A 24,524-nucleotide genomic window follows, 5' to 3' on the forward strand; every position below is an offset into this window, starting at 1 on the left:
AATTTCAAGGCAAAGATAAAGATCCCTGTCTCACTCATGTGAGTTGCAGATGACAACTGCAAATCTTTGAGAGAAATATCAGCAATATTTGTTGAAGTTTATCTCTGTTTTTTATCTAAGTACTGCCAAATACAAAATCCATAAACAAGAAGCAGGATCTGTGACCCGGAGCTTTAGTGTGAACACCATTGCTGCAGGCTATGATGCAGCACATACGGCCTCCTTTGATGCTGTGTGGTCCAGCTTTCTCCCAGAGTGTTAAAGCGTGCTCGTTCCCAGCCTGTTCCAGAGAAGGACAGCAAGGTCTGCCCATCTCTGCGAAGACACAGGACTGGACAACATCAGAGGCTGTGGGTGAAAGCTGCCCTCTGCATGTCCGGCAAGTCCTCTGCTCTGAGGCTGTTTTACCAGGTGTGGCCGACCCCACATGTGCTTTAAAAAGACACCATCTGGAAGGGCTTTCTATCGGCAGCTTTTAATCCTCATGTACCCGCAGATCCAAGACCTTCTGGGCCCGCTTGGGTGAGGGTTTCCCTTTCCCTCATCACTACCCTCTCTATCCCTAAGCGTACCCCGGCCTGAGCTGCCCTGTGCGGGCTCCGGGAAGGACAAGGGAGGGAGCCCGCGCCCCGTCCTGCCGGGACCACCCGTGCCGGTGCCGCCAGTGTCCCTGCGGGCGCTCCCCGCCACCTTCCCGGGGCCGCCAGTGCCCGCCGTGCTCCCGGGCCGCCGGGCGCATGCGCGGTGCCGCCGCCGCGCGGTGGCTCCTGCGGGGACGCGGGCGCCGGGGCCGCCGCCGCGACGTGTTGCGCTCGGAGCCCCGCATGGGCTGTGCCGCACCGGCTGCTGCGGCCGCGCCGCTCCCGGCCGCCCTGCTGCGGCCGCGCCCGGCTCCGCAGGCTCCAGCTGTTCGCTGGCATGTCGTAAAGGACCTCTGCGTTCCCGCAGTTCATTCCGGGCTGCTCTTCCCTCCTCCTCCTCCTCCTCCTCCTCCCCACGGCTGCGAGCCCCTTCTTGAACTGCTCTGCACGCTATCGCTGCTCGGTGCAGGCGGGCATTTCCATGCGAGCGCCAGCCGCCCGCTGCTGTAACGAGCATCAGCACATCATCCACCTCCCGCTCCGAAACCGGAGCGATTTCATTACTTGTGGTGGTGCAGGGACCATTTTTCGGCAGGAAGGTCCAGTGTAAGTTTATTTTCGGCTTCTGCTCTTCTGTACCGGCCATCGGTTTTCTTCACCGTCCCCCGGGAGCCGAGGGAACCGAAGTTGCCAGGTAAATGCCCCCTTCCTTGTCTGCAGCACTTCGGGAGGCGGCTCCGGTCTGCCTGGTTGCATGGCTGCTGCGCCGCTGTTGTACAGCACGGGTTGCGAAGCAGAGGCAGCGCTTAATGGCACAGCTGTCAGCGGGCATCTCGTGTCGCCGCCCGCCTCTCGTGATATGGCTCCGCACGGCTGCGGGCAGCGGGAGGCTGCCGTGCGCCGCAGAGCCGCCGCTGCTGCCGCTGCCGCCGGGGTCGCGGCCGCCCGCCCCGCCCGCAGCGCGCTGCCCAGGCCGGCGGGGGCTGCGCGCCGGGCCGGCGGGGCCGGGGGAGCGCACGGTGCCGCTGCGGCAGCGCGGCCCGGCCGCGGCCCCGCCGTCACCGCTGTCGGTGTTGTCCCCGCAGGCCGGGCGGGCGCCGCCCGTCCCCGGGGAAGCCCGGCGGCGTGAGGCCGCCCGCCGCCGCTGCTTATGCAACACATCATCGATAACCACCCCGACATGGCCACGGCGCTGCTGGCGGGCGAGAAGCTGAAGGAGCTCATCCTGCCGGGGCAGCAGGATGACAAGGCGGGCGCGCTGGCGGCTCTGCTGCTCCAGCTGAAGCTGGAGCTGCCCTTCGACCGCGTGGTCACCATCGGGACCGTCCTCATCCCCATCCTCCTCGTCACCCTCGTCTTCACCAAGAACTTTGCCGGTAAGGGCGGCAGGACGGGCAGGGTCGTGTCCCGGTGCATGCTGAACGAGACCACTGGTGCTGAGATGTCAGCCAGCCCTCGCCTTGGCGGGTGGGGACAGCGGCAGGGCGGCTGCGAGCACTGCCTGAGAGCCGCTTGTGCTCAGGGGGCGGCCGCCGCCCCTCGTCGTGGCGGGCAGGACCGTGGTGTTGCCTTGGTGGGCAGGGTAGTGGTGTCTCCGTCCGGGCCGGTCCCTGACGGGCACAGCTGCTGCCTCTCGCCTTGGCTCCAGGCGAGGGGTGGGGAGGCGTCCATTGCCCAGCAGCAGGTGAGAGCTGGGTGCGTGACAGAGCAGGTTAATGCTCGAGGCAGATCCTGGACAGGTCCTGAGCTGGACCCTGGCTGATGTCAAGCATTGTCCTGATGTTACTTCAGGCGTCAACAGCGTGAATGTTAACTGGCCTACCAAGGAGGGGCTGATGCTTTCGTGGAGACTGATACTATATATGGAGCCCCATGCAGTGTGCTTTGCCAGATTGTGACAGTGGAAATCACTGGTTGCTGAGCGTCATCTGGCATAAACTGGTAACAGTTTAAAAAGCTAGTTTGAGTGCCCGTCACCACTAGTCTCAGAAGGTCAAGTTTTGGTGAGCCTTGAAAATTACTGATCCAGTAAACTGTTATGACACCTTTTGGGCTACTAACACATGTGTAGACATTGTTTTGCTGTGAACGAGATTGGATTGTAGGCTTGATGAGTGTAGCTGCCAGTGCATGAAGCTCCATACTGAAAATCCATGGGAAATTATTAGTGCTTTAGTGCTTTAATATGCAGGACTGACCTGGCAGTCTGTAGCTTGTGAGGCTGGTGTGAATTGACTGTATTTAACCAGTTTAAACATACCAGAATCAGGCTCTTGCTTTGCATGCTGCTTTGGGATTGACTTCCAGACCTTAATACTTGTTTTCATTGTGAGGTAAAGTTAAATCACCTAGAAGTATAACTGCTTGCAAATGGAGTCTAAAGATTTTTCTTAATTATATTTAAAACTTTTTCAATCTACCTCAGTTTTTTAAAAAAATAGTTATATAGCTCAAGATCTTCAGCCACAGTTAATAAGAACCTCATCTTTTGGATGCTCTTCTGGAGGTATCTTGGAGAAACCATGTTTACAGGGTACATGAAAACTGGCTCTTCATAGCAACTGAAAGACAGGTTTCAAGGTCACCTTTAAGGATCCTCTGTGGGATGCAAAAGTTTTGTGATCACTTCCTCTGCAGAGAACTAAGCTAATAAAAAGGCAATCCTACAGCAGCTCACGAGAGTGCATGCTTACATATATGCTTTCATACTGTTTGAGATGTACAGATTTGAACCTCAGTAGGCCTGAAGACAGCCTTGGATGCAGACAGGGTCATGCCCCCTTCATATGTGTTCCTTGGCATAGTGCAAGATTGCTAGCAGAAGCCCCTTGATGCCTCACTGCTTGGTCAGACAGCAGTAGCTTGCTCCATATGAAGAAGTCATCTGAGGCTGCAGATCATACAGAAGTAACAAGTCTGAGACTCAGATGTCTGCAGTGGATGTCCCTCTGCAGGGCTAAACTGTAGTCCAACACATACAGAAGAAAGAGGGCCAATTGAATTTGCTTGCATCTGCCTATATTTCTGCTGTTAAGTTTATTTTGTGCTGTGGAAGACTATTATCTAGGCTCACAGTTGTGTTCCAGATTTGTTTTTCAGAAGGACTAAAAGCAATGTCGCTTATGTCTACTTATGGGCTGTGTATGCTGATTTGACCCAGTAAGATAGAGAGCAGTAGCCTATTGTGCCCTGCCAGGACAAAACTTATAAAGTAACACAGAAAACACCCTTACATCTCTGGGAAAAAGTGGGATAATGTTCTCTCATATGTTGTCATGTTTGTTCAGATGGTCTGCAGTTAGAAAAATAATATGGGAATAGGAAAAAATCATGCAAGAGAATGTAACAGAAAAAGTCTAAGTAGCCCATAAAACTAAATAGATACTTTTTTAAGCTTGAGTTGAAGAGTTCCAGGTTAGTGAATTCAGTTCTCCTTCCACAGAGTTCAAGAACAAAACTTAGATTAATTTTAATATTATCTTAATCAGATGTTCTTCTTTTAATGAAACAGTATTTACTCAGACTTCTTTACTAAGTCATGCATGTCCAGAGATATTGACCCTGGTAATAACAGTAGTTCAGCTGGATTCATGCTTACTACTGATTCTACAGTTTGTGTTGTTTCACCCATACACTGTCACCGATCTTGAAAAATATCTTTGTTTGCTTTGGATACTGCTTCTTCTGTGCAATTTAAATAGTAGCTATGCAAGTACAAACTTTGCTGATGAAATTGAGTAAGGTACCTATTGCCCTTTGGTTGTGAATATCATAATATCTTCCCAAACTTTGCTTTGGGCCCTTGTGGGCTTATCTGATACATGCCATTATTCCATTAATGATATCCAGTGCAAGCTATGTGAAGATACCCTCATGCCACTAAACAGAAAACAACCCCCTTTTCTGGGGTCTATTCCATCTTATTTAATCAGTATTGGTAAAGTTTTTGGAACAATGGTGTGTGCACTCGAGACATGAAAATGTAGTTGTCTAAAAGCAGTGGTTTCTCACACAACTTTTTTGCTGAGGATTGAAAGAACCCTCATGATCAGTGGGTAGAGGAGATCAGAGCCTCTTATCTAGTTTATGTCTGTGCAAAGTGTAGCTTAAAGTGCTTCTTGTCTAGTTTGTGTGTTGAAAGTGTAGCTGAAAGTCAAGACCAACTGTACAGCCTGTCCAACAAGTCTAGTGAGAATTGGTCAGGCAGGGTGGGTGTCCTGCCCTGGGGGTGTGCAGAAGGCACCCCATCATCATGGGAAGCCTGGGAGTCCCCAAGCAGCAATAAGTCTTCTGGGGCCAGAGGCTGCAAGGAAGCACGTATGAAAGGAAAGTTCAGCCCTACAATAGAAGACAAAGAAAGAGCCTGGTGTTTATATAAAAGATTGTAATTGACAACCTTAAAAATCATTATGTCTGTAGTATAATGTATTGTATACTCTATTTTGCCTGTTGCTGCCGATAAAGCTACTTAGTTAATTATGTTGTTTTAGTGCCATGGGCAAAGTCATTGTTTAGGTAAATGCATGTGCTTTTCATGTAATTGATTTGTTTGCCCTTGAATTGGAGTGTTCTGATCTTTACATTTATTTTAAGTAATTAAATGACAAGTTACTGTTTTAGTAGCATGAGGCAAGACCTAATGGTTTAGGAGATACTATGCCAATATTGTGAAAAAATCACAATTCATCTGAACCTAATGTGTTACAAAAGACTTTAAATTAGATATTGTGCTTTTCTTCTATTACATGTATCATAGAATGGTCATAGAAAGGTTTGGGTTGGAAGGTGCTTTAAAGATCATATAGTCCAACTCCCTGCCACAGACATGGATGCCTTCCATTAGACCAGGCTACTCAAAGCCCTGTCCAGCCTGGCCTTGAACAGTTCCTTGAAGAGATAGGACATCCACAACTTCACTGGACAATCTGTTCCAGTGCCTCACCACCCTCACAGCAAATAATTTCTTCCTTGTGTTCAATCTAAAGCTGTTTTCCAGTTTGAAACCATTGTCCTGAGATACAGGCCCTGCTAAAATCTGCCCCCATCATTCTCAAAAGCCTCCTTTAAGTACTGAAAGGCCTCAGTAAGGTCTCCCTGGAATCTTCTCTTTTCCAAGCTGGACAACCCCAATTCTCTCAGCCAGCCACAGAAGTTCTCCATCCCTCTGATCATCTTCATGGTCCCTCTGGTCTTACTCGGGCAGATGTTTCCTGTGCAGAAGGTTCCTGAGCTGGGTGCAGTACTGCATGTGGAGTCCCATGAGAACAGAGTAGAGGGCTCTCAACCTGCTGGTCACGCCCCATGTTGTGCAGCCCTGGATGCTTGGTGTCCTTACAGTCTGGCTCAAGGTGGAAAGAGGGGTCGTCATCCTTGGTGTGCTTTTGCTCTATAAATCAATCTGTAGCATAGCTAAAATGTATTGGGAGACAAGGTTTTGTTTCCATACTTCATTACTAGATGGCAGTGCATTTGGGGTGAAATTGAGCTCTCTGCAGGAGGAAGGCAAAGGGCAGACACACTACTAGGATGTGCTCCTGAAAGTTAAATTAGGCTGCAAAGGAGGCAGTAAGAGCTTGACCATTGATTTCAATGGGGACAAGAGTTCACTCAAATGGCTGAATATATGATTCTTGCACTGGGCCCCACTTCCTAAAGGTTTTTCACAGGAGGAAAGAAAGTCATGTAGTAACCTCCTACGGTGTCATTTCTGAGTCTCCTAATTCTCCTTTGTTTTTCAAGCAAACCAGTGTGATTCCAGAAAGGACACCCCTAGAAAGTTAATTAAAATAAATCCATGAGCCATATTTTTACTGAGGGTAAGATCATCATAAAGTCATCTAAGAGTGATATTCAGCTACCCAACACAAAGAAAGCCCACATGAGCACTACAAAAGAAGAAAGAATATTATTTCTCTTTCTAAAAGTCAACCATGAATGGACTTCATATAAAACTGGCATATTTTCTATTTAGAGACCAATGTATTATGACCTTGAGGATAATAAAGAAAGTTTTTGAGGCATTTTTCTCTCACCTAATGGATAGTATCTGTATTTAACTATGAGTTTTCTGGTTTCCTGGAGTCAGAGGGCTCTCAGAAGGTAGCATAGGCTAAAGGAAACCTCTCCAATAGCAGTGTCTTTGTTGAGGTAACAATGCGTGCAGTGAGTGGTCCCAAGGGAACTTTGGTTTGCTCTGGTTTTGTTTGAAAATTGCTTTAAAGATAACGACTACATTTTTTATTTAAATATGAGAGCAAATGTGTTTGAAATTCTGTCAGAACAGTGACATAACCCCCATCACACGCTGTATAGTCTTAGGCATCTTCTGGAGCACTCATGCAGATGTGTATGCAGTGCTTTGCAGAGATCCATGCTTGTATTTGACTCTCTGAAAGTCTGATTTCTCATACTGAGCTTTTTATTTCCTAGCAGTTAGTTATTCTTATGCAAACTAGAAGTAAAATACAACCAGATTGAAGCTTAACACAACCAGCTCAGATTTGATAGCACTATGCTGTCCCAGTGTATGAATAGGTGGCTATACCAGGTACTGCCGGGTGGTAAAGCAAATTTTATGTCTGTTAGTATAGGTTGTCACTTTTGTGTTTCCATTTTAGCTGCATTGAAGCCTGCTGGATTGTTCCCTTTCCTATGATAAAAGTTTTGGGATTCTTTTTATTGGAAGTGTTTCTTTGTTAACCTAAGTCAGCCTTAGGTTAATATTTAGTGAAAGAAATGGCAATACACCAAACTTAACTAAATTTTAGAAGGTAAGGATTTAAGGTACATAGTCTTAGTCCAGCTGTAGTCTGTGGTGGTTTTCAGAAATGGGTTTTAGTTATAAAGTTTCAGTATCTCTTGTCAAGGCATGGTCAGTCTGGAATGGTATAGATATAGATGAACAAGATTAGTCCATCAGCCTTTCCATTTTCACTTCCTTTCCAAAATGCACAGAATGTGGAGTATTAGACTGCCGGTTTGAGGTGAGTCTGTTTGATGTTCCATATGTTTTTTATCCTTCACTCTCCCTGGTTTTGCCATGGTATCAGTACACACAAGCTGCAGCCACAAGTAGGATGCTGCTGTGTCTGTAGGACACATGCTGTATCCTCTTCTCCATGACTGGCAGTGGTGCTACAGCAGCAGGTGGCAGCCTTTGGTATTGAGTGTCTCATGACATTTGCTGAACTTCCAGGATCCTGTTCTATAATCCAGTAGATTCAGAGACACTTGGCTTTCATGATGTGCTGCTTAGTTCTTTTGTATCACTTAATGTTTGTAGTGAGTGGTTTAAATATTCCAGTGTTGTGCTGGTTTGAGAAGCAACCCCATCAGTAATGTTTGTGGGAAGATCTCTCCGTAAGGGACCAGAGAGTGGTGGGTTCCAAAGGAGATTACTTTGCTGGTTTTGTTGTCTTCACAATATTGAAGTATTTTGGCTTCCAAACTGATGTTGTAATGGTATTGCTAAGTCTTGTACAGGGCCTCATACTTTCTATTCACAGTGCATTATTCTTTCCATATTGCAGTCATGTTTGCTTTTCCCACCCAAGCTGTTAAGTGCTGGTACTTTATTAAAATAAAGCAAAGCATTCTTCCAGTTGATTTTTATACTTTAGTCAAAGCCAAGCTTTGGCATTGGTTTTCATGCTAGGTTCTTAAAACAGTGCTTGCAAAATACAAAGAGGTTGCTCAAAAATACTGTATTTCTGTGTCTCTTAGCAGTTGTATAGTTCAGCCCTCTACCATCCTTCTGCTAGAAAATTTTCATAAGAAAGCAATGGAAGGAAACAGTGGTTAATGACTGAAGTGTCAGTTCAAGGTTTTGTGTTTTATTTTCTGATTTGTAATCATTTGCATAAGCAATGCTTACATGACTGTGTAATACAGCATACGCATGAGTTCAATGTCTTTTTCACTTTTCACTCTACAGTATGTTTGAAATAGTATATATGTAGATTTTTATATTATGAAATGGAGTTTTATTTTGTATTTCTGGTCACTTTTCTAATTTGTATTTCTTTTTTGAATTGTGTCAGGATAATTATCTATGCTTATTTAGGTGACTTACCTAATAGATGGCTTTTGATCTTACTTTCAATTTTTTCTCTCCAACTGCACTTAAAGAAAGTGAAGATGACATTTTCCCAAGTGACTTTGTTAGTACAGAGCCAGATTGTTTAGTGTATGACAAACTGATGACACCCATGCAGAAATTGTGTCTGAGGTGATATTAGCAGAGAAAAGAGAATTTAAGGGCCCTTTACACACACACAAACTTGAGATGTGCACAAGATACACTAGCTGGGACTCTGTGAGTTCTGATCATTTAAGGATTTGCAGTTACACAGGTGAAAGGTGAATAGAACTGTATTCTTGAGGAAATGCATGAGCCATACATCATTCCACTGCAGTTCCTAGGGACTGCAGATATTTTTTCTGTCATAAATTCCATTTCTCAGACTTCATCAATGCACATACATCATCATTTTTAATAATGTCTTTAATGACCCGTTTACATTATTAACCCCTTCATTTTTTTCAAGTGTCATATGTGGGAAGAGGTCCAAAATACGGATGAATTTCAGCTTACTACATGCATTTAGATAACCCACAGATTTGAACAGATGGTCAAAAATATTTTTGTTTAAGAGCTACTTAATTTATTAATCTTTGTCAAAAGGAAGCCTTGTGAATAAATAAAGAGTAAGGTCAAGACTGTTTTTCAAAGCTGCCCTGAAGTATTTGAGGCTCTTTGTTGTCTCTAAACTAGATAGAAATCATGCATCCATGATGTAGAGGAAACTTCAGCTTGTGTGGTTTCTTACATCTTTAAAAGTCTTCACGAAGAATCTGCATCATCATTGAGTTCCTTGGGACCTCTCAGTATTAAAAATAGCTGCAGTGGACACCCTCAGCACGTGTATATGTTTAATTACAAAAGGTGAATAATTTCAGAGTAGACTGGCATAACTCTTGTAGATTTCTTCTTTTTCACATGATACAGGATTTATTCTAAGAAAAACACTGAAATCAGGATGCAAATTTGCATCATTGGGGATTTTGTCCCAGTCGTGTATTATACTCTTGCCTTTGAATGGGGAAGTGCAGCTGCTCGCTGTGATAGCAAGCTTTGGGGATTTGTTTGCTTTTCTTTAGTGGCAACAAGCCTATCATGCAGACTCAAAGTTCATGGAGTAGTTCTGCAGCCAGGTGCTGAGATGTGTGGTGTGGTTTTTGCAGCTCAGAGCTCAGTGTCCATTTCTGGAGTATTTTAGTTTTATGATGAAGTAATTATTTCACATTTTGAGGTTGAGGTACCTTATCTTCTGTGAGATTGTGTGAGATCCATGTTTTCTTCAGGAGCTCAGGAGACGTTCCACACTGGAAGTGGCAGAGCCCTTGGGAGCCTTGGGTGGCAGATTGTTCTGCCTCTTCTGTGATGAATCAAAACAGTTCTGATACTTCACAAAACCCAATTCTCTACACATGGAGAAACCAGTTTTCCAAAAGCATTAGACCAGCCATCTCTGCCCTCTAAATACTATGTTATTAAAATAATGTTATTACCTAATGAGCTAACTGTTGGCCCTTTTCTTCCTTTTCAATATCAACTTTTCTGGGTGCTGTGTTTATGCCAAGAGGTACTTAATACAAGCCATCTTTTTAATTTCTAGTCATTAAATAATAATAATGCAATAGAATAAATGTGCTATTTCCTGTTTCTTCCTCTTTTGTATTTTGTACTTGATCCTTGCTTTAAGAAGCCACCATGGTTCATGTATCATCAGTTTCATTGGATTTTCATTATTCATTTCATTTCATTTCTGCATTTATTCTTGCAGTGTACTTCAGGTGTTACTGCAGTCCACGTTATCATACTGTCTGAGTGCCTGTAGCTGCTTTGGGATTCCATCTCTAGCGGGCAATTTTTGACCTTTGCAAAACATTAAAATATTATTTTCACACCTTATTACTTCTCCTGTGCAGAAGATCTGAAATTCCACATCACTGAAATTCCACTCACCTCCTCACATAAGCACTAAATTTAGAAGTAAACGTTATTCAGATCTCTTTTGTAGGACTGACTGCATGGCTGAATTTCGTTAATTATTTTTAGATTAAGACATTCCTTTAAATTCAGATCTAACCTTCTCTCAAATCTTGGCATCAATAGTCCAGTCACTATAAATAAGCTCTCTTTTCAGTGACTTTAGCACCGTGCTGCATGGCCACCACATGGTAGAGGGCAGCTCGTTATTGAGGACGCATTCCTCTATAGGAGCAGCCTAAGGGATTTCACCGAAGTGTTTCTGCACCTTCCTCGTAACAGTTGCTATTTCCAACACACCAGACAAGTAGGAGTAGGTGACTGTTTTTCCTGACTAACCTGGGCAGGTGTACAAAGCCTTAAGCCTCAGATGGTCAGTAAGGGTGAGCATACCAGCTACTTTTAAATTATATACAGGGAATATGGTTCTGTAAATTCATATATACACTAGGAAAGTGAAAGTGCATTGTTAATTCATTGATTCTACAGATCCAAAATATATGCAGTTCAAGCAGCAGTCCTGCAAGGCAAAAAAGACCCAAATTGGAAATACAGGGAGACCTGCTGCTACCCTTGCACTTCAGTTACCCTTGTGGGTGATCCATTGCCAATCAATCTCTGAAATTGCTTATCTACATCTCACTCATTATGAGTAATCCTTACAGAGTATAGGCCAATAAAACTTAATAGCAGCAGTGGTTTCCTTTCTCATTTTTTTAGGGACTTTCTTTTCAAGATTTTTTTCTTAAACAGGACAAGTGGTTTCAGAGATTGGGCAAAAAAGGCTTACCTTGCCTTGCTGATCATGGAGAAATTTGTACCTTAGGAGGACTTCATGGGCATGGAACCTGTATTCAGACTGGAAAGGATATTCCCTAAGAAAGGTAAAGGTATTGTCTTTTTATATCAGTAAAACTAGTAATTCTTAATAATTCTTAAGGCTTAGTTTGATGGATGTTTTCTTTTCTCATTTATATGAGTAAACTCAGTGAGTTAAATAGGACTGTATGACACAAAATTAATTTCAGGGATCCATCCTTACACTGTACTGATTTTTAACCTTTAAATATCCTTTAAATAAAGTATTTGAAATAAACTAGTTAAATTGAGTTTTTTCTTTTGCTGACAGTTAATTTGGGTATTAGCTAGCATTTGTTAAAATAATTCAAAGCAGAATTACATATTCCTTGTGGACTGTGTGACTGGGATGGAAGACATGTATACTGTTTAGATAATATTTTACTTTCTTAGACTACATTTTCAACCTCAGTAACCTAAATGTTCTTTATTCATTTTTTCCAGAGAGAAGAGGATCCAGGACATTTCTTCTTTTCCATTTAAACATTGCTGGAAAAGTACTAAATAAATTATTTCTGTTTCTAAAAATAAAGTTTGCTACCTTCTTTCTTGTGCAATCCTTTTAGTACCCAAGATGAATGAGGCATGTATGTCAGATTGCTTACATGTATGTGCCACAAAGCAGTATGATAAGGAATACCCTTGTTAAATACTGGCATTTGTTGCTGAATTCAGGGAGTTTCTAATTTATTTTGTCTATTAGAAATGTGTGTACTGGGAAATGATGGGCAGGGAGATTCAGAGATTCTACCTAAATGTTGAATTTCTCCTTGGAGACAAGTGGAGTGGACTGCACCAGGAGTCCTTCAGAGATCTTGACTGGATTGCCAGCTTATCTTCAGAGGCAGGTTGGGCACAGGAATGGGGATGATTTAGAGCTCTCTTCAAGAGGGCAGAATACCAGTTGCTAGAAGGCACTAGGCTAGTGTGAGTCTGCAGTATATTTAACTCAGTAAGTATAGTTTTCAGTATACTTACTTACCTGACACTTAGCTTGGGTCTCTGGCAAGAGTGTTTAGGCACTTGTCCAGAGGCTGGGAGATCCAGGCTGTTCAGCAGCACCTAATCACCAGTTCTGCTGCCTGAACCCCGTGTGGGGTAGTGGCAGTCAGGCTGAATGTTAACTAGATCCTTGAAGAAATCTTCACACAAGAGGCATACTTAGCTTTGCCTTGAATTAAATTCTTACTTGCAAGAATTTTCTTTTTTTTATACATTTTTGTATTATATTTTCTCAAAACTGTTTCATTTTTTTTCTGTCTGCTGTTGGAAAATTTTACTGTTTCTTTTGCTTTTACTCAATTATTGCACTGGAATGCTAAATAATGCATTTCAGTGGGAAGATTAATGAAGTCTGGTTTCTTTTTCTGGAGTAAATTCTAAAAGCTGGAGGTCACAGGAAGCATTTACAATTTGTTACATGGTTTATATTTTGACAAATATACTTTATTTTACTGGGAATGCAGCAGGTATGAAAAATCATTTGCCCTGTTATGTAGGAGCATATAATGTTTATTATTAATATTTTCATTTTTTTGTAATGCCTACCAAAGCACTATAAATGTATTGTCCACATTTACTTAAATAACTTTTGCTCGTAATAGTATTTTAGAAGCTTTAAAACGACAGCATCAGCTCTTCAAAGAGAGATGCATATGCCAGATTTTATGCACTGTGAGTAATCACATCAACTTAAGGGAAATGCCCAATGCATGCAGTTGCTTAAGTCTTTTCAGAAGCAGGGCTGACTTTTTACAGCATTGAATGCTAAGAGATTGCCACTGTCACCTTTATTTGTAAGTGCTGAGTGTGTTAGATGCAATTCACTCACTTTCCCAGGAAGACTTGTAAAATCTTAACTTTGAATAGACAATGGAGGATGATGCATATCTACAGTTTCACTGTATCTTCTTGACAGTGTTATTTCAGGCCACCTTTCTTGCAAAGTGTTTCTTGTTCTAGATGGGCAAATAAATGCACACGTGTATGCACATGCACACACGCCCTCCCACAGCCTCTCTGGTGAGCTGTGCTTCTGGCATCTCTTCCTTTCGTTGAGATGCAATCCTGAGGCCTGAGCTCCAGCCACATGTATGTCTGTGATAGCCTTCTAGGTGTATTTTACTGGATGTGTTCTTAATGCAACTGGCCATTACATTCATTTTTTGAAATGGCCATTTCTCAAAAATGAAGAAAAATACTGCTGCATGGATCAGCCATTCTTGCTGGACATGGCCTAAGGAAGATGAAAATTCGCTTTGAGGACAATGAAGCATTGTCCCTGTGTGAGCAGGATGCAGAGGCAGGTTGAGTAGCCTCTGTCTTTGGAGGTTTTCAGACTGACAAAGCCCTATTCAAGGTGGTCTGAAATCAGTCCTGACTCTGCATTGACTGGGATGTGGGACTCAGCATTTCTATGATTTTGCATTGGGGTATAATTTCAGGAAATGGTCTAGGAACTGCAGTCATCACATTTTTCCTCTGGTAACTCCATTTCCACATCTGAGATTCATTTCTGTAGTGGGAAGTTTTGCAAGGGCTCCAATCCCAAACCTCAGCATTCTGGCCCCTTTCCTGAGGAATCCAGAACCTGGAGTACTATAACTCCAGTTTGAAATTTAGCAGGAGATTTATTTTTCTAACATATTTTCATGCCTAGCACTTGCAGCCTGAAAAAATGGTGTTTAATTCAGGGCTTCTCAAAGAGGACAGTTGAATGTATATTAAATGTATATGGAGGTTGGGGAGCCACTGAAAGGAGGTGGCTGACCTTGGATTGGGAACAGTAGGAGTGGGAGCGTGTGCCTGCAGGAAGCCCACAAGCATTTCTCCAAGCCTTTTCTAAAAGCAGCAGACTTGACAGCTCCTAGCTCCAGTACTTTGACTTCACTCCTTTCCATACTGTCTGGATTCTTTCTAAGGAGTTTTTTTGAGCACAACCCCTTCCTTTATCCCTCCCCCTACCTTGAGTGTCTTCTGCAGCCATGCACTTTCATTCCCCTGAGGTACAACTTCTGTACCACAGCACCTCCCTCAAGTCACTTCTCTCCATTTCAGAAATGCTTCAAATGATGGGATGGGGTGAGATGTTGCAGAATGGAACATGTGAAAAAAACTTAGCTGCCAAGGGACTTTCATTGCTCTAGTGGCATAACACAATCGGCATATTCCACAACTAAGTAATTCTGTGTTGTTTATTTCATCTTGATTGCATGTCTGAAAAATGCAGTCAGATCTCTCTCATACCTTATCCCAGAGGACAGTTCTGCAGATTTCTAGAAGCTACTTAGGTGCATAATGAGCAGGATATAATGTATTTATGTACAATTGTTGAAAACATCTGACATGTTGAAAAAAGGGAAATGAAGCTTCTTAGCATGCATGTTTAGGCTTAAGTTATTATGAAAAACCATTGCATATTACCATCAAAGCCTTTTTTTTTTTTAATATCCTAATTATTAGGAATATTCTTTTAAGGAGCAGAGAGACAGATTATTTTTATGGGCTTTAGACTAGGTAACATTGAGAGGATGACCAATCCACTCAGCCATAATAATGCTCCCTAAGCTTTTAAAATTTTTTCTTTACAACACTTTACTTCATTGCCATACACAATTAAACTGTGGTGTCTCAGGAAAAAACTTGTGTTTCATGGTGGCTGGAATGGCTGTATGAAAAAGGACCTTCACAAACTGCATAAGAATTTTCAGGATGAAAGAAGAGTATCAGTAGAAACTTTCTGTATTTATGAATCTAAAGTTAAAAGAAAATGCATTTTGTATATTGCATAATCCAACATCAGAGCTGTGATTTTAACATCACTGCAACCTTTTTTAATGCTACTTACCTATCAGGAGGACATTGTAAAACAAAAAAAAAAAAAAAAAAAAAAAAAAAACAAATCTGCTCTGTCTTCTTGAAACTGCATTAATCAGAGGTCTCACAGCTAAGTGAGTTATATGTGTGAGAACAACTTGTTCCGCTGCTGTCCTCATCAGATCTGCAGTTAAGATCCAGCTATACTTCACTGCCAACTTTCATAACAGGATTAGTTATTGACATGGTACTTTTCTTTTTCATTAATTAATGATGGACACAGGCTGCAGTAGAGAAGAAACAGTCCCATACCCTACTATACCTGGATCAAACACCTTCAGGGTGTTTGTTAAATGCCAGGTTAAATGCTGCCACTGTCTAAGAAGTAACATTCACAAAAGCCAACTCAAAACCTGGTGTGGATCCTGCTTGGCAGCCTCTTGTCAATGAAAAGAGACAGGTTCTTTGTCCAAGCAACAGCTAAATGAGTCTTTTGCTTTGAATCACTTCAGAAGGGAATTGCTCTCTTCTCAGTTTTCTGGACCATTTTCTGGGGGAATGAGCTTTCAAGTTTGATGCAATGCTTTGTGAGTCAAGTCCTGTGAGGAGAGGGTTAAGCTAAATATCCCTGTGGAATAACTTTACCAAAATGTATGGTATTCTCTAACAGTAAATATAGCTCAAAGATAATGCTAAGAGAGGATGTAGCAGCCCCATCCCTGGAAGTGTTCAAGGCAAGGCTGGCTGGGATTTTGAGTAGCCTGGTCTAGTGGAAGGTGTCTTTGCCCATGGCAGGGGAGCTGGGACTAGATGATCTTTAAGATCCCTTCCGGCCCAAACCAATCTGCAATCCTATCATTCTATATTAGAAAATATTCTTTGAATAAAATAGTGTTAGAACCCCAGTGCTCTCACTTCAGTCAGTTATCAGAAGTCCCACTGGCTCCACAGAGGATTCGTTTTCATCTGAAGGGTCTTGGGATTTACATGTCATACTATGAAAATCATGCCAATTTTGCAAATACGCAAAGAAAATACTAGAGTAGTAGCAACAAGTACAAAACATTGAGTAAGAGTGGGACACCATGCTCAGATGGCCAAATAAATTAGAGATCTTTTACAACCTCACAGAAAATTGGGCCAGATAAAAACAAGTTTAACAGAGGAAAAGAGAACAAATTCCTCTCAAGTGACGTTTGCTTTTCCTACTGTTTGGGACAGCCTCATTTTGTAGCCTGTAATGCAGCTGGTCAGTCCAAACTGGAGTTCTGAAGCTCTTTAGACTTTTTTCACCAAAGCAGTGGCAATGGATGGAGTGCAGTTAGTCTCTCAGTGATCTGTCCAATGTAAATGTAAAATGTTGAGACTTTTTCATTTGTTTCTTTTTTTTTAATTTATAAAGGAAAAAGATATTGGATTGTTGTTGTATATATATGCGATTTTGGCAAAAGTCACCCTAGCTTTTGGGTCTCAGTAAAGAGACCTGAAAGAACTAATCAGTTTGTTTGATAGTAGTAACAGATGCAGGAATCAAAAAATAATCCTTATGGCTGATTTGTAGGAATACTTGCTGCTGTTTTCCCAAATATTTGTGATGTTGAGACCTAGGACAAATGAACTCATGTATGCCACAGAAAACTTGGTTTCATATTGGAAAGTTCTACTGGGCTTAGGGATACCCAATTTTAAAAAAATTCTGCTTATGAGAAACATAGCATTCTGCTTTGACTTTTTTTACCCCATGGGAACATTTTTACACAGGAATCTGTTTGGTCTCCTGGGGTATTCTACAATAAGTCTTTGATAGTAGGAGATTAAATTTTTGGTATGCATACCTTCATGGGTAGGGTTAGGAGACCATGTAATTAGAAAACCAAGGGAGTCAATGAGCATTGTTCTCATTACATATGTCTGTAAGTACACAAAAATAGTCTAAATGGAAGTGCTTTAAGCTATCCTCCAAGACTGAAGTTAGATAATTTTAAAATAGTCTTCAAAAATGATATTAAAGTATTTGCAGGGCATACTCACTTTACATGTTATCTTGAGTAGCAGCATTTATTCTGTCAACTCTCTTTAAGTTGGTAGCATTAATTCTCTCTTGGTCACAGAAGAGGTTTATACCTCCACACCAAAGAACTAACTTCTGCTTTGCTCACATGTGAAAAGTAACTGATCAAGTAAGGAGTCATTTTTTAAGCCAGAAAGATTAGGGGGAGTTGCCTGTCTATTAATTTTTAATATTCTATTTATTGTTATCAATATTATATTTTTTGTTTTCATTTTTATTATGAAGAGTACAGTGCTACCATGTTCTTCCAGAGAGCTGTTCTTGATCTGAAGCCAGAGCAGGCTTGTGCTCTTGAGCAATTCTCAAGTCAAGAAAGCATGCTTCCTCCTATGGGTCTTATTCTGGGAAGTTTTCTAAAGGTGTACCAGAATACTGTAAAATATATTCTCTTTGTTCTACCTGTCAAAACATGAAAACATGGTCTTCCTTTCTGAATAGGATGTCTTCATAATGGTCATTGTTTTTTGGGAAGTTAATGCTGCTTTAGCTTTTACAAGTTTTTCTCTCTTTCTTTCATGTACTGCTAGAAAAAAAATTATCATGTAATTTATCTACTGGGTCAGGACCTTTATCTCAACATTCTGATCATGATGGTAAAATACAAATGTTTAGAAGGAGTGTTAAAATAGACAAGTATGTGTTGTAATTTCCTTTGACCAACCCTTCCATCCTCCAGCAGAATATGACTGAAACATTTCCTGAGAGAAAAATTGCATCACTGTGAATTTAAAAATCCTTGCTATACTTTGTCTCCTGTTACTTTTTCTGATTTCCTTCTTGATCCCCAGTATTTTTTTCTTCTGTAATACTGTCTGAGGGCAAGTTGCATTTAATTACACATTGTGTAAAAAACCCAAAGTTACAGTTTCAAATGTAGAATTTAATTTTCATACTGATAAATAGTTAACACACCAGATTCTGTGCTGGTCAGTCACACTTTTATTCAAGAATATCAGCTGAGAGGGATACAGTTGACTAAATCCTTGTATGTCTCAAGTTTCATTTTTTCCTACCATATCAAATGAGTTGACTTTGTTAATAATTATTAAAAACATTGCCTTAAGCTATGCCTAACTTTTTTCTATCTAGAAGAATGCTTAGCTGGGATGAACCTTAAATTTCATCTAATTTTCAGCATTTGCATGGAACATTCTCAGCTACTGGCTTTGTAGTGAATATCAGGTCCTTTAGCTTCACAGAGTTCATGTCACAGTTGCTTAGGATATTGTTTTTAGAGAGGCCTTTAAACCAAAATATGTATTTCTTGCTGATAATTCTAACCAGGCTCATTCTAAAACTTTCAGGTAAATAGTTTTGCCATAGGGTTTGTGAGGATGTGTGCAGCCTGAGCTGGCTAATATTTGTGGAGGGCTTAATGGTCATGTAAAAATAGAGTAAAATAAAATTTATATAATTTGAAATGTTTATTTTCCAGAGCTCCTTTTGTAGGTTAAATGCACAGCAGTGACTTTTCTCTCTGTTATACAGAGGAGCCAATATACTGTTACACACCACACAACTTCACCCGCGATCAAGCCCTGTATGCCAGAGGATATTGTTGGACAGAATTAAAAGATGCCTTGCCAGGAGTTGATGCCAGCCACTGGCCCTCCTTGTTTGAGCATAAGTTCCTACCTTATGCACTGCTGGCTTTTGCTGGGATAATGTACATTCCAGCTCTGGGCTGGGAATTTCTGGCCTCCACTCGACTGACTTCAGAGCTTAATTTTTTGCTTCAGGAGATTGATAACTGCTACCACCGTGCAGCTGAAGGGCGGGCACCAAAAATAGAGAAACAGATTCAGTCCAAAGGCCCAGGGATAACCGAGAGAGAGAAAAGAGAAATCATTGAGAATGCAGAGAAGGAAAAAAGCCCTGAGCAGAACTTGTTTGAGAAATACCTGGAAAGAAGAGGACGAAGTAACTTTTTAGCTAAGCTTTATCTTGCAAGACATCTGTTCATCATCTTTTTAAGCATCATACCAATAACATACTTATCCACCTACTATGCTACACAGAAGCAAAATGAATTTACATGTGCACTAGGTGAGCCTCCAGACAAAACGAGCAGCTCCAAATTGCACATCAGAGTGAACTGTAAACTGCCATCTGTCCAGCTCCAGCGGATTATTGCTGGTGTAGATATCGTTCTCCTCTGCTTCATGAACTTGATAATCCTCATCAACTTGATTCACCTCTTCATATTTCGCAAGTCTAACTTCATATTTGATAAACTGAACAAAGTTGGAATAAAGACTAAGAAACAGTGGCAGAAGTCCCAGTTTTGTGATATTAATATTTTGGCCATGTTTTGTAATGAAAATAGGGACCACATAAAATCATTGAACCGTCTGGATTTTATTACAAATGAAAGCGATCTGATGTACGACAATGTGGTACGCCAGCTGCTCGCGGCATTGGCCCAGTCCAACCACGATGCCACTCCAACCATGCGTGATTCAGGGATTCAGACCATAGACCCAAGCGTTGATCCAGCAGACATTGATGCTAATGAACAGCTCATCATTAAGAGGCCAAGGAAGAAGATGAAATGGATCCCGACTACCAATCCCCTTCCCCAGCCATTCAAGGAGCAGTTAGCCATTATGAAGGTTGAGAACCATAAGCCTGATAAACCGAAGCCTGTGCGGAGAAAAACAGCGACAGACAGCCTTATAGCTCCTTTGTTGGAGTCTGCTGCAAAAACCTCTCAGCAATCGTCCACTCATAAGAGCGAGCCAAACGCCATCCCAAGCACAAGCAGTGAAAAAAAGCACACACGGCACTTTTCCTTGGATGTTCATCCATATATACTTAGTAGCAAAAAACCCAAACCAGAGGTTCAAGCCATCCCCTCGATGCCTACATCAAAAAGCCAAGAGGGTGGATTTTTAAACCAGGAAGAGAATGTTGTAGTGCATGTTACCTCCTCTCTCAAAGGTACAGTATGCCATAATGCCCATGCCACCTCCACAGGTCATAATTTACATAGCAATCTTAAGAAACTCATGAGTTTATTGAAACTGTTTGACCTACCTTGCTAGATGTGGGAACAGCTAGTAATCTCAAGGTTTGCAGGTCTCAGAAACAGAGGTTCTCTCTCTTTAACAACTATATGGAGGGTAAGGGTTATTACGCATAGAGCTGTACAAAACAGGCTGCAGGCTGTTGGTGTGGGCAATGTTTCAAATGTAAGCAGGTTTTCACGACTACAAATGTGGTCATGCCTTGCCAAGGAAATGAGGAGTGTTTGGTTTCCATTATACCCTTCCTGCTCCACCAGCACCTGGCACGTTTCAAACCTGCCTTATTTTGAAGTCAAATGGAAACTGCCGTGGTAGATGACCAGTACCCTGAGCAGTAATAGCCCCTTAGGGGTGTGTGGGAGACTACTAATGGCAGTTAAAGCTGCCTGTGGAAAAAAGACCTCTTAGACTACCATCTCTCAGGGGTTGTCATATGTTTGTCACCTAGAAAATCAAAACTCAGCTTGTTGACATTGTTTTTCACACACACTTTAAATTGCCCTGTGTCTTATGTGGACCAGAGGATGGATGCTCTGAAGTATGGGTGCTGGTCAGGGATTCAGGATTTCTGCCATTCCCTTCCCATATGGCCTCACAGGAGACGCTCTTTCTCTGCCTTGGTTCCCTGTGTGTCTTGTAAAGCGTCTCTTTCTTAACTCAGGGGAGTGTTGCAAATATATCAATAATTGCTAGGAACTAGGATGATGAGGAAAGCCATTTGAACATTAAGAAAAGTGATAGATCAGTAAGTAAACTGATAGACAGATATCTTCTTGTTTATTTTTGTAAGCTACTGACATAAGAAAGAAGCACTATGCAGTTGAAGTTACAGAAAAATCTGTATGTACTTAAAGCAATGGCTCTCATCTCATTACAAGCTAAGACCTCCCTCTGGGCTTCGACAGACTGACCTCTACCGTCACCCCACTGCCCAGCAAAGAAGTGATTTGAGGTATAAAAGTTTCTGTCACTTCCAAATCCCTATGCTCCTTAGAGTCCTCCAACTCCCCAATGTGCATGTGAGCTATTCTACAGCATTCTTTATCCAGTCACCTGCTCTGATTTCAACTCCTCAAAACTGCTGGGGTTTTCTGGTTCAATTACCTTAATCTAAATTAGTGCTTGAATAATTTAAGGACAAAAAAATTACTGGAGTTTTGGGGCTCTGCGACTCCCCATTCACATTTAAAATTTTCAACTTTGTTTTTGAATTAGACCTACATTGCAGTCCATCAGGTAAGGCAGACTTACAAATTCTGGAAAGAGACTTCAGTTTATGACAAATTGCTAAGTTCTTTCTAAAGACAAGTGGGTTACAATGTGTAACCACTAGTTTTTCCCATTGAAAATGTTAATGCCGTTTGTATTCTATCCTTTGGATTTCAACAGTCATTGCATTTGTCAAAACATTAAATCATACTGTTTAAAAAAAACTGGCCAGACTGTAGAGGGGAATAAATATACTTTTCAGTTGTTTCTTTTCTTCATTTTACAAAAATACCATTCACATAAGGAAGCATGAGCATGCATAAAAAAGAGTGAGATTTACAAACCCCACTTCTTGTTTGTCCTGTTTCCCTGAGCTTACAACCCTGTTGTTTTGAAACAGTCCTGTTTGAATTTCTCAAAGGGGCCCAAGAAAATTCAGTTTGGGATCCTCTTCTGATCCCACTGAAATCAGTGGCAAGACTGCCAATGACTTTTATTGGTTCAGGACACTCCTCACTGATGGACTGGGATGGTGAAAGACTACCTGTCCTTTATCTATCTGTTTTGTTCTCTTGTAGACACCCCTCATCCTGCAAAAGAGATCCTATACTCATCTGAGACATGCAGAACTGTGCCTGCTGCTGCGGCTTTTGTCACGTGTAACCACAACCATATAGCCACCACTGCTGCTGCCACCAGTATGGCTTTGAACCAGGTCAAGCCAGAGCCGACCCCTGCACTGAGCTGCAACCCAGCCCACCCTTTGCTGCACATCAACACGCTGTACGAGGACCATGAGGAGGAGGTGTCCAACATGATGGACAATGGGATTCACTCTCCGACTGACCCCGGGGAGATGCTCTCCATCCCCACCCCGAAGCAGATCAGGCTGGCGACGTTTGACGAGCCGATGGCGATGGTGAGCTCGGTGGAGTACTGAGGGCCCCGGCCAGGCCCAGGAGCAGCGCTGGCCATGGTCCCCCAGCAATGCAACTCACTGCATGAGCATGGAGAGTCTTCTCACAGACTATAGCTTCTGGTAATAACACCAAGCGGTTTTTCAGGATCACATCATAAGCACTGTCAGTCATTTGAAAAATAGAATAAAGAAAATCTGGTGGAAATAGACCTTTAACAATAAGACAACCATTAGCTCTAACTCTAAACAATAGCTTCCTGATTAAAATGGGAATTAGCACAATTTATGAACATTAAGAGTCTAATGGCATGCCACAGCAATTTTAGTGAGTATTTAAATCCTTTGCATTCAGAATCACTGATTAAACTTAACATGGAAGTGAGGTATACTTTTTAATGGCAGCAGTTAAATAAGAGTTCTTTTCTAAGCAGGGAGGATTTTTTTTTTTAATTCAGGATTATGAAAAAGTTATATGCAAGCAAAATTTGTGTTTGTTTGTTTATTTAGCTCACTGATGTTGGGCTTGATGAAAACTTAGCTGAAAGGGCCTTACTACCACCAGCATTTAAGTGCAAAAGATTGATACACTCAATCTCTTGCATTTATAAATGAAAATACCTGAATTATGCCCCGCCCTTTAACATGCTTATATGTTTGATGGAAGATGATTAAATTAAGAGTTTATTTTTTTAAATATATTTTACCATGCAAAAAATTACTTTAATAACTTTTCAAACCAGGTGTTACTTTTAACAAAATGTGTAGAAGAGAGTCATTGTAGCTGCTTATTTTTTCATAGTGTATTTATGAACCAGGTTAGAAACTTTCATGGGTGCTTCACTGATACGAACAATCTTACAGAGGTCATTACTAAATATCTTACAAAATATGAAACCAGCAAACTTGTTTTCAAATAACACACAGTTCAAGTCTATTAATTCAGTTCTACAGATTTGGCTAGTCCTTGATTCAGCAAAAATTAAGGCCATGGATGACACTGAAATGACTCATGTCTAAAACTAAGCACACACTGAAATGGCTTTGCTGGATCTGGGCTCTAGTGAAGGCAGACAATAATGCTGCAGTATGTGCTATCACTGATTCAGTATTTGCCATCCTTGGCTCAAAGCACATCTTCATGCCCATCTTCCTATAATTACAATATGTGTGATCTAATAGAAAACTCTAGTATAACTAAAAGTCTATTAAAAGTGTATCATGCAATAACCATTCTCAGCAAAATTATAGTGAAACAAAAAGTGACTGTGTAAAACAATATTCCTAGCTGCATTCAGAATTACAGACTGTGTGTGTTTGCTTCAAAATTATGTATAATGGTAGAAAAAAATATGCAGCACAAATATGGGACTGAAATCTTGAGTTTATTTTTAATTTATTACCTCAGACATGGATATATTATACCAATATTTAATGAAAATAGTACTGAAAATAAATACTTATTATTCTGAATATTTTAATGTGTACTACTTCCTAGATTAGTGTTACAACCCACCTCTGATAAAGGGCAACTGAAGTTCTTGTCAATAGATCCCTTGGGGTGGATTAGAGTGAAATGACACTGAATGACCAGTGTACATTTTTGAGGCAAGTTTATTTCAAAACAATTCGGTTGCACTGGAAGGGAGGTATGTAGCCCTTTTGGTTCTTCTCTATACAGTTATAAACATAGGACAAAGAAAATATATAAGAAGAAAGAAAGAGAAGGAAAGGACAAGCATAGATAGTGGGGAGGAAAGATGTCACCGCCTGTGGATTCAGCAAAAAGGCTTGATTGTTGCAATTTTGATGTCCATGGTTGGAGTCATCATGGCAGTCTTGATCTCTTGGGGCCAGCATCCACACAACAAAGAGTTTAACAGCTTATATACATTCAGGCTTATGTGGGAATGACCCAGTACTTCCCCCAGGGAGGGGTTTTCTTTGGGGGTCTTTTGATGGTTTGTGGCCCCTTCCAGTGACATGATTTCTTCTT

General features: G+C 41.5%; 1 protein-coding gene across 4 annotated transcripts; it reads left to right on the forward strand.

The window, feature by feature from the left end:
- Nucleotides 1-753: 753 nt before the first annotated feature.
- On the forward strand, nt 754-24,003 carry PANX2 (pannexin 2). Of its 4 annotated transcripts, XM_068189802.1 has the most exons (5): nt 754-1,275; nt 1,667-1,957; nt 18,866-20,317; nt 21,282-21,355; nt 22,191-22,328. In XM_068189802.1, the coding sequence occupies exons 2-4, from the start codon at nt 1,732-1,734 to the stop codon at nt 21,311-21,313; spliced, it is 1,710 nt and encodes a 569-aa protein (XP_068045903.1). In that variant the 5' UTR covers nt 754-1,275; nt 1,667-1,731; the 3' UTR covers nt 21,314-21,355; nt 22,191-22,328. The 4 variants fall into 4 exon arrangements, with proteins under 4 accessions (XP_068045903.1, XP_068045902.1, XP_068045899.1 ...); XM_068189801.1 differs by lacking the exon at nt 22,191-22,328 and having other exon boundaries at nt 21,194-21,329; XM_068189798.1 differs by lacking the exon at nt 21,282-21,355 and having other exon boundaries at nt 755-1,275; nt 22,191-24,003.
- Nucleotides 24,004-24,524: the final 521 nt, after the last annotated feature.

The sequence above is a fragment of the Anomalospiza imberbis genome, chromosome 5 (assembly GCF_031753505.1).
Source record: "Anomalospiza imberbis isolate Cuckoo-Finch-1a 21T00152 chromosome 5, ASM3175350v1, whole genome shotgun sequence".
NCBI classification, from domain to species: Eukaryota; Metazoa; Chordata; class Aves; order Passeriformes; family Viduidae; genus Anomalospiza; species Anomalospiza imberbis.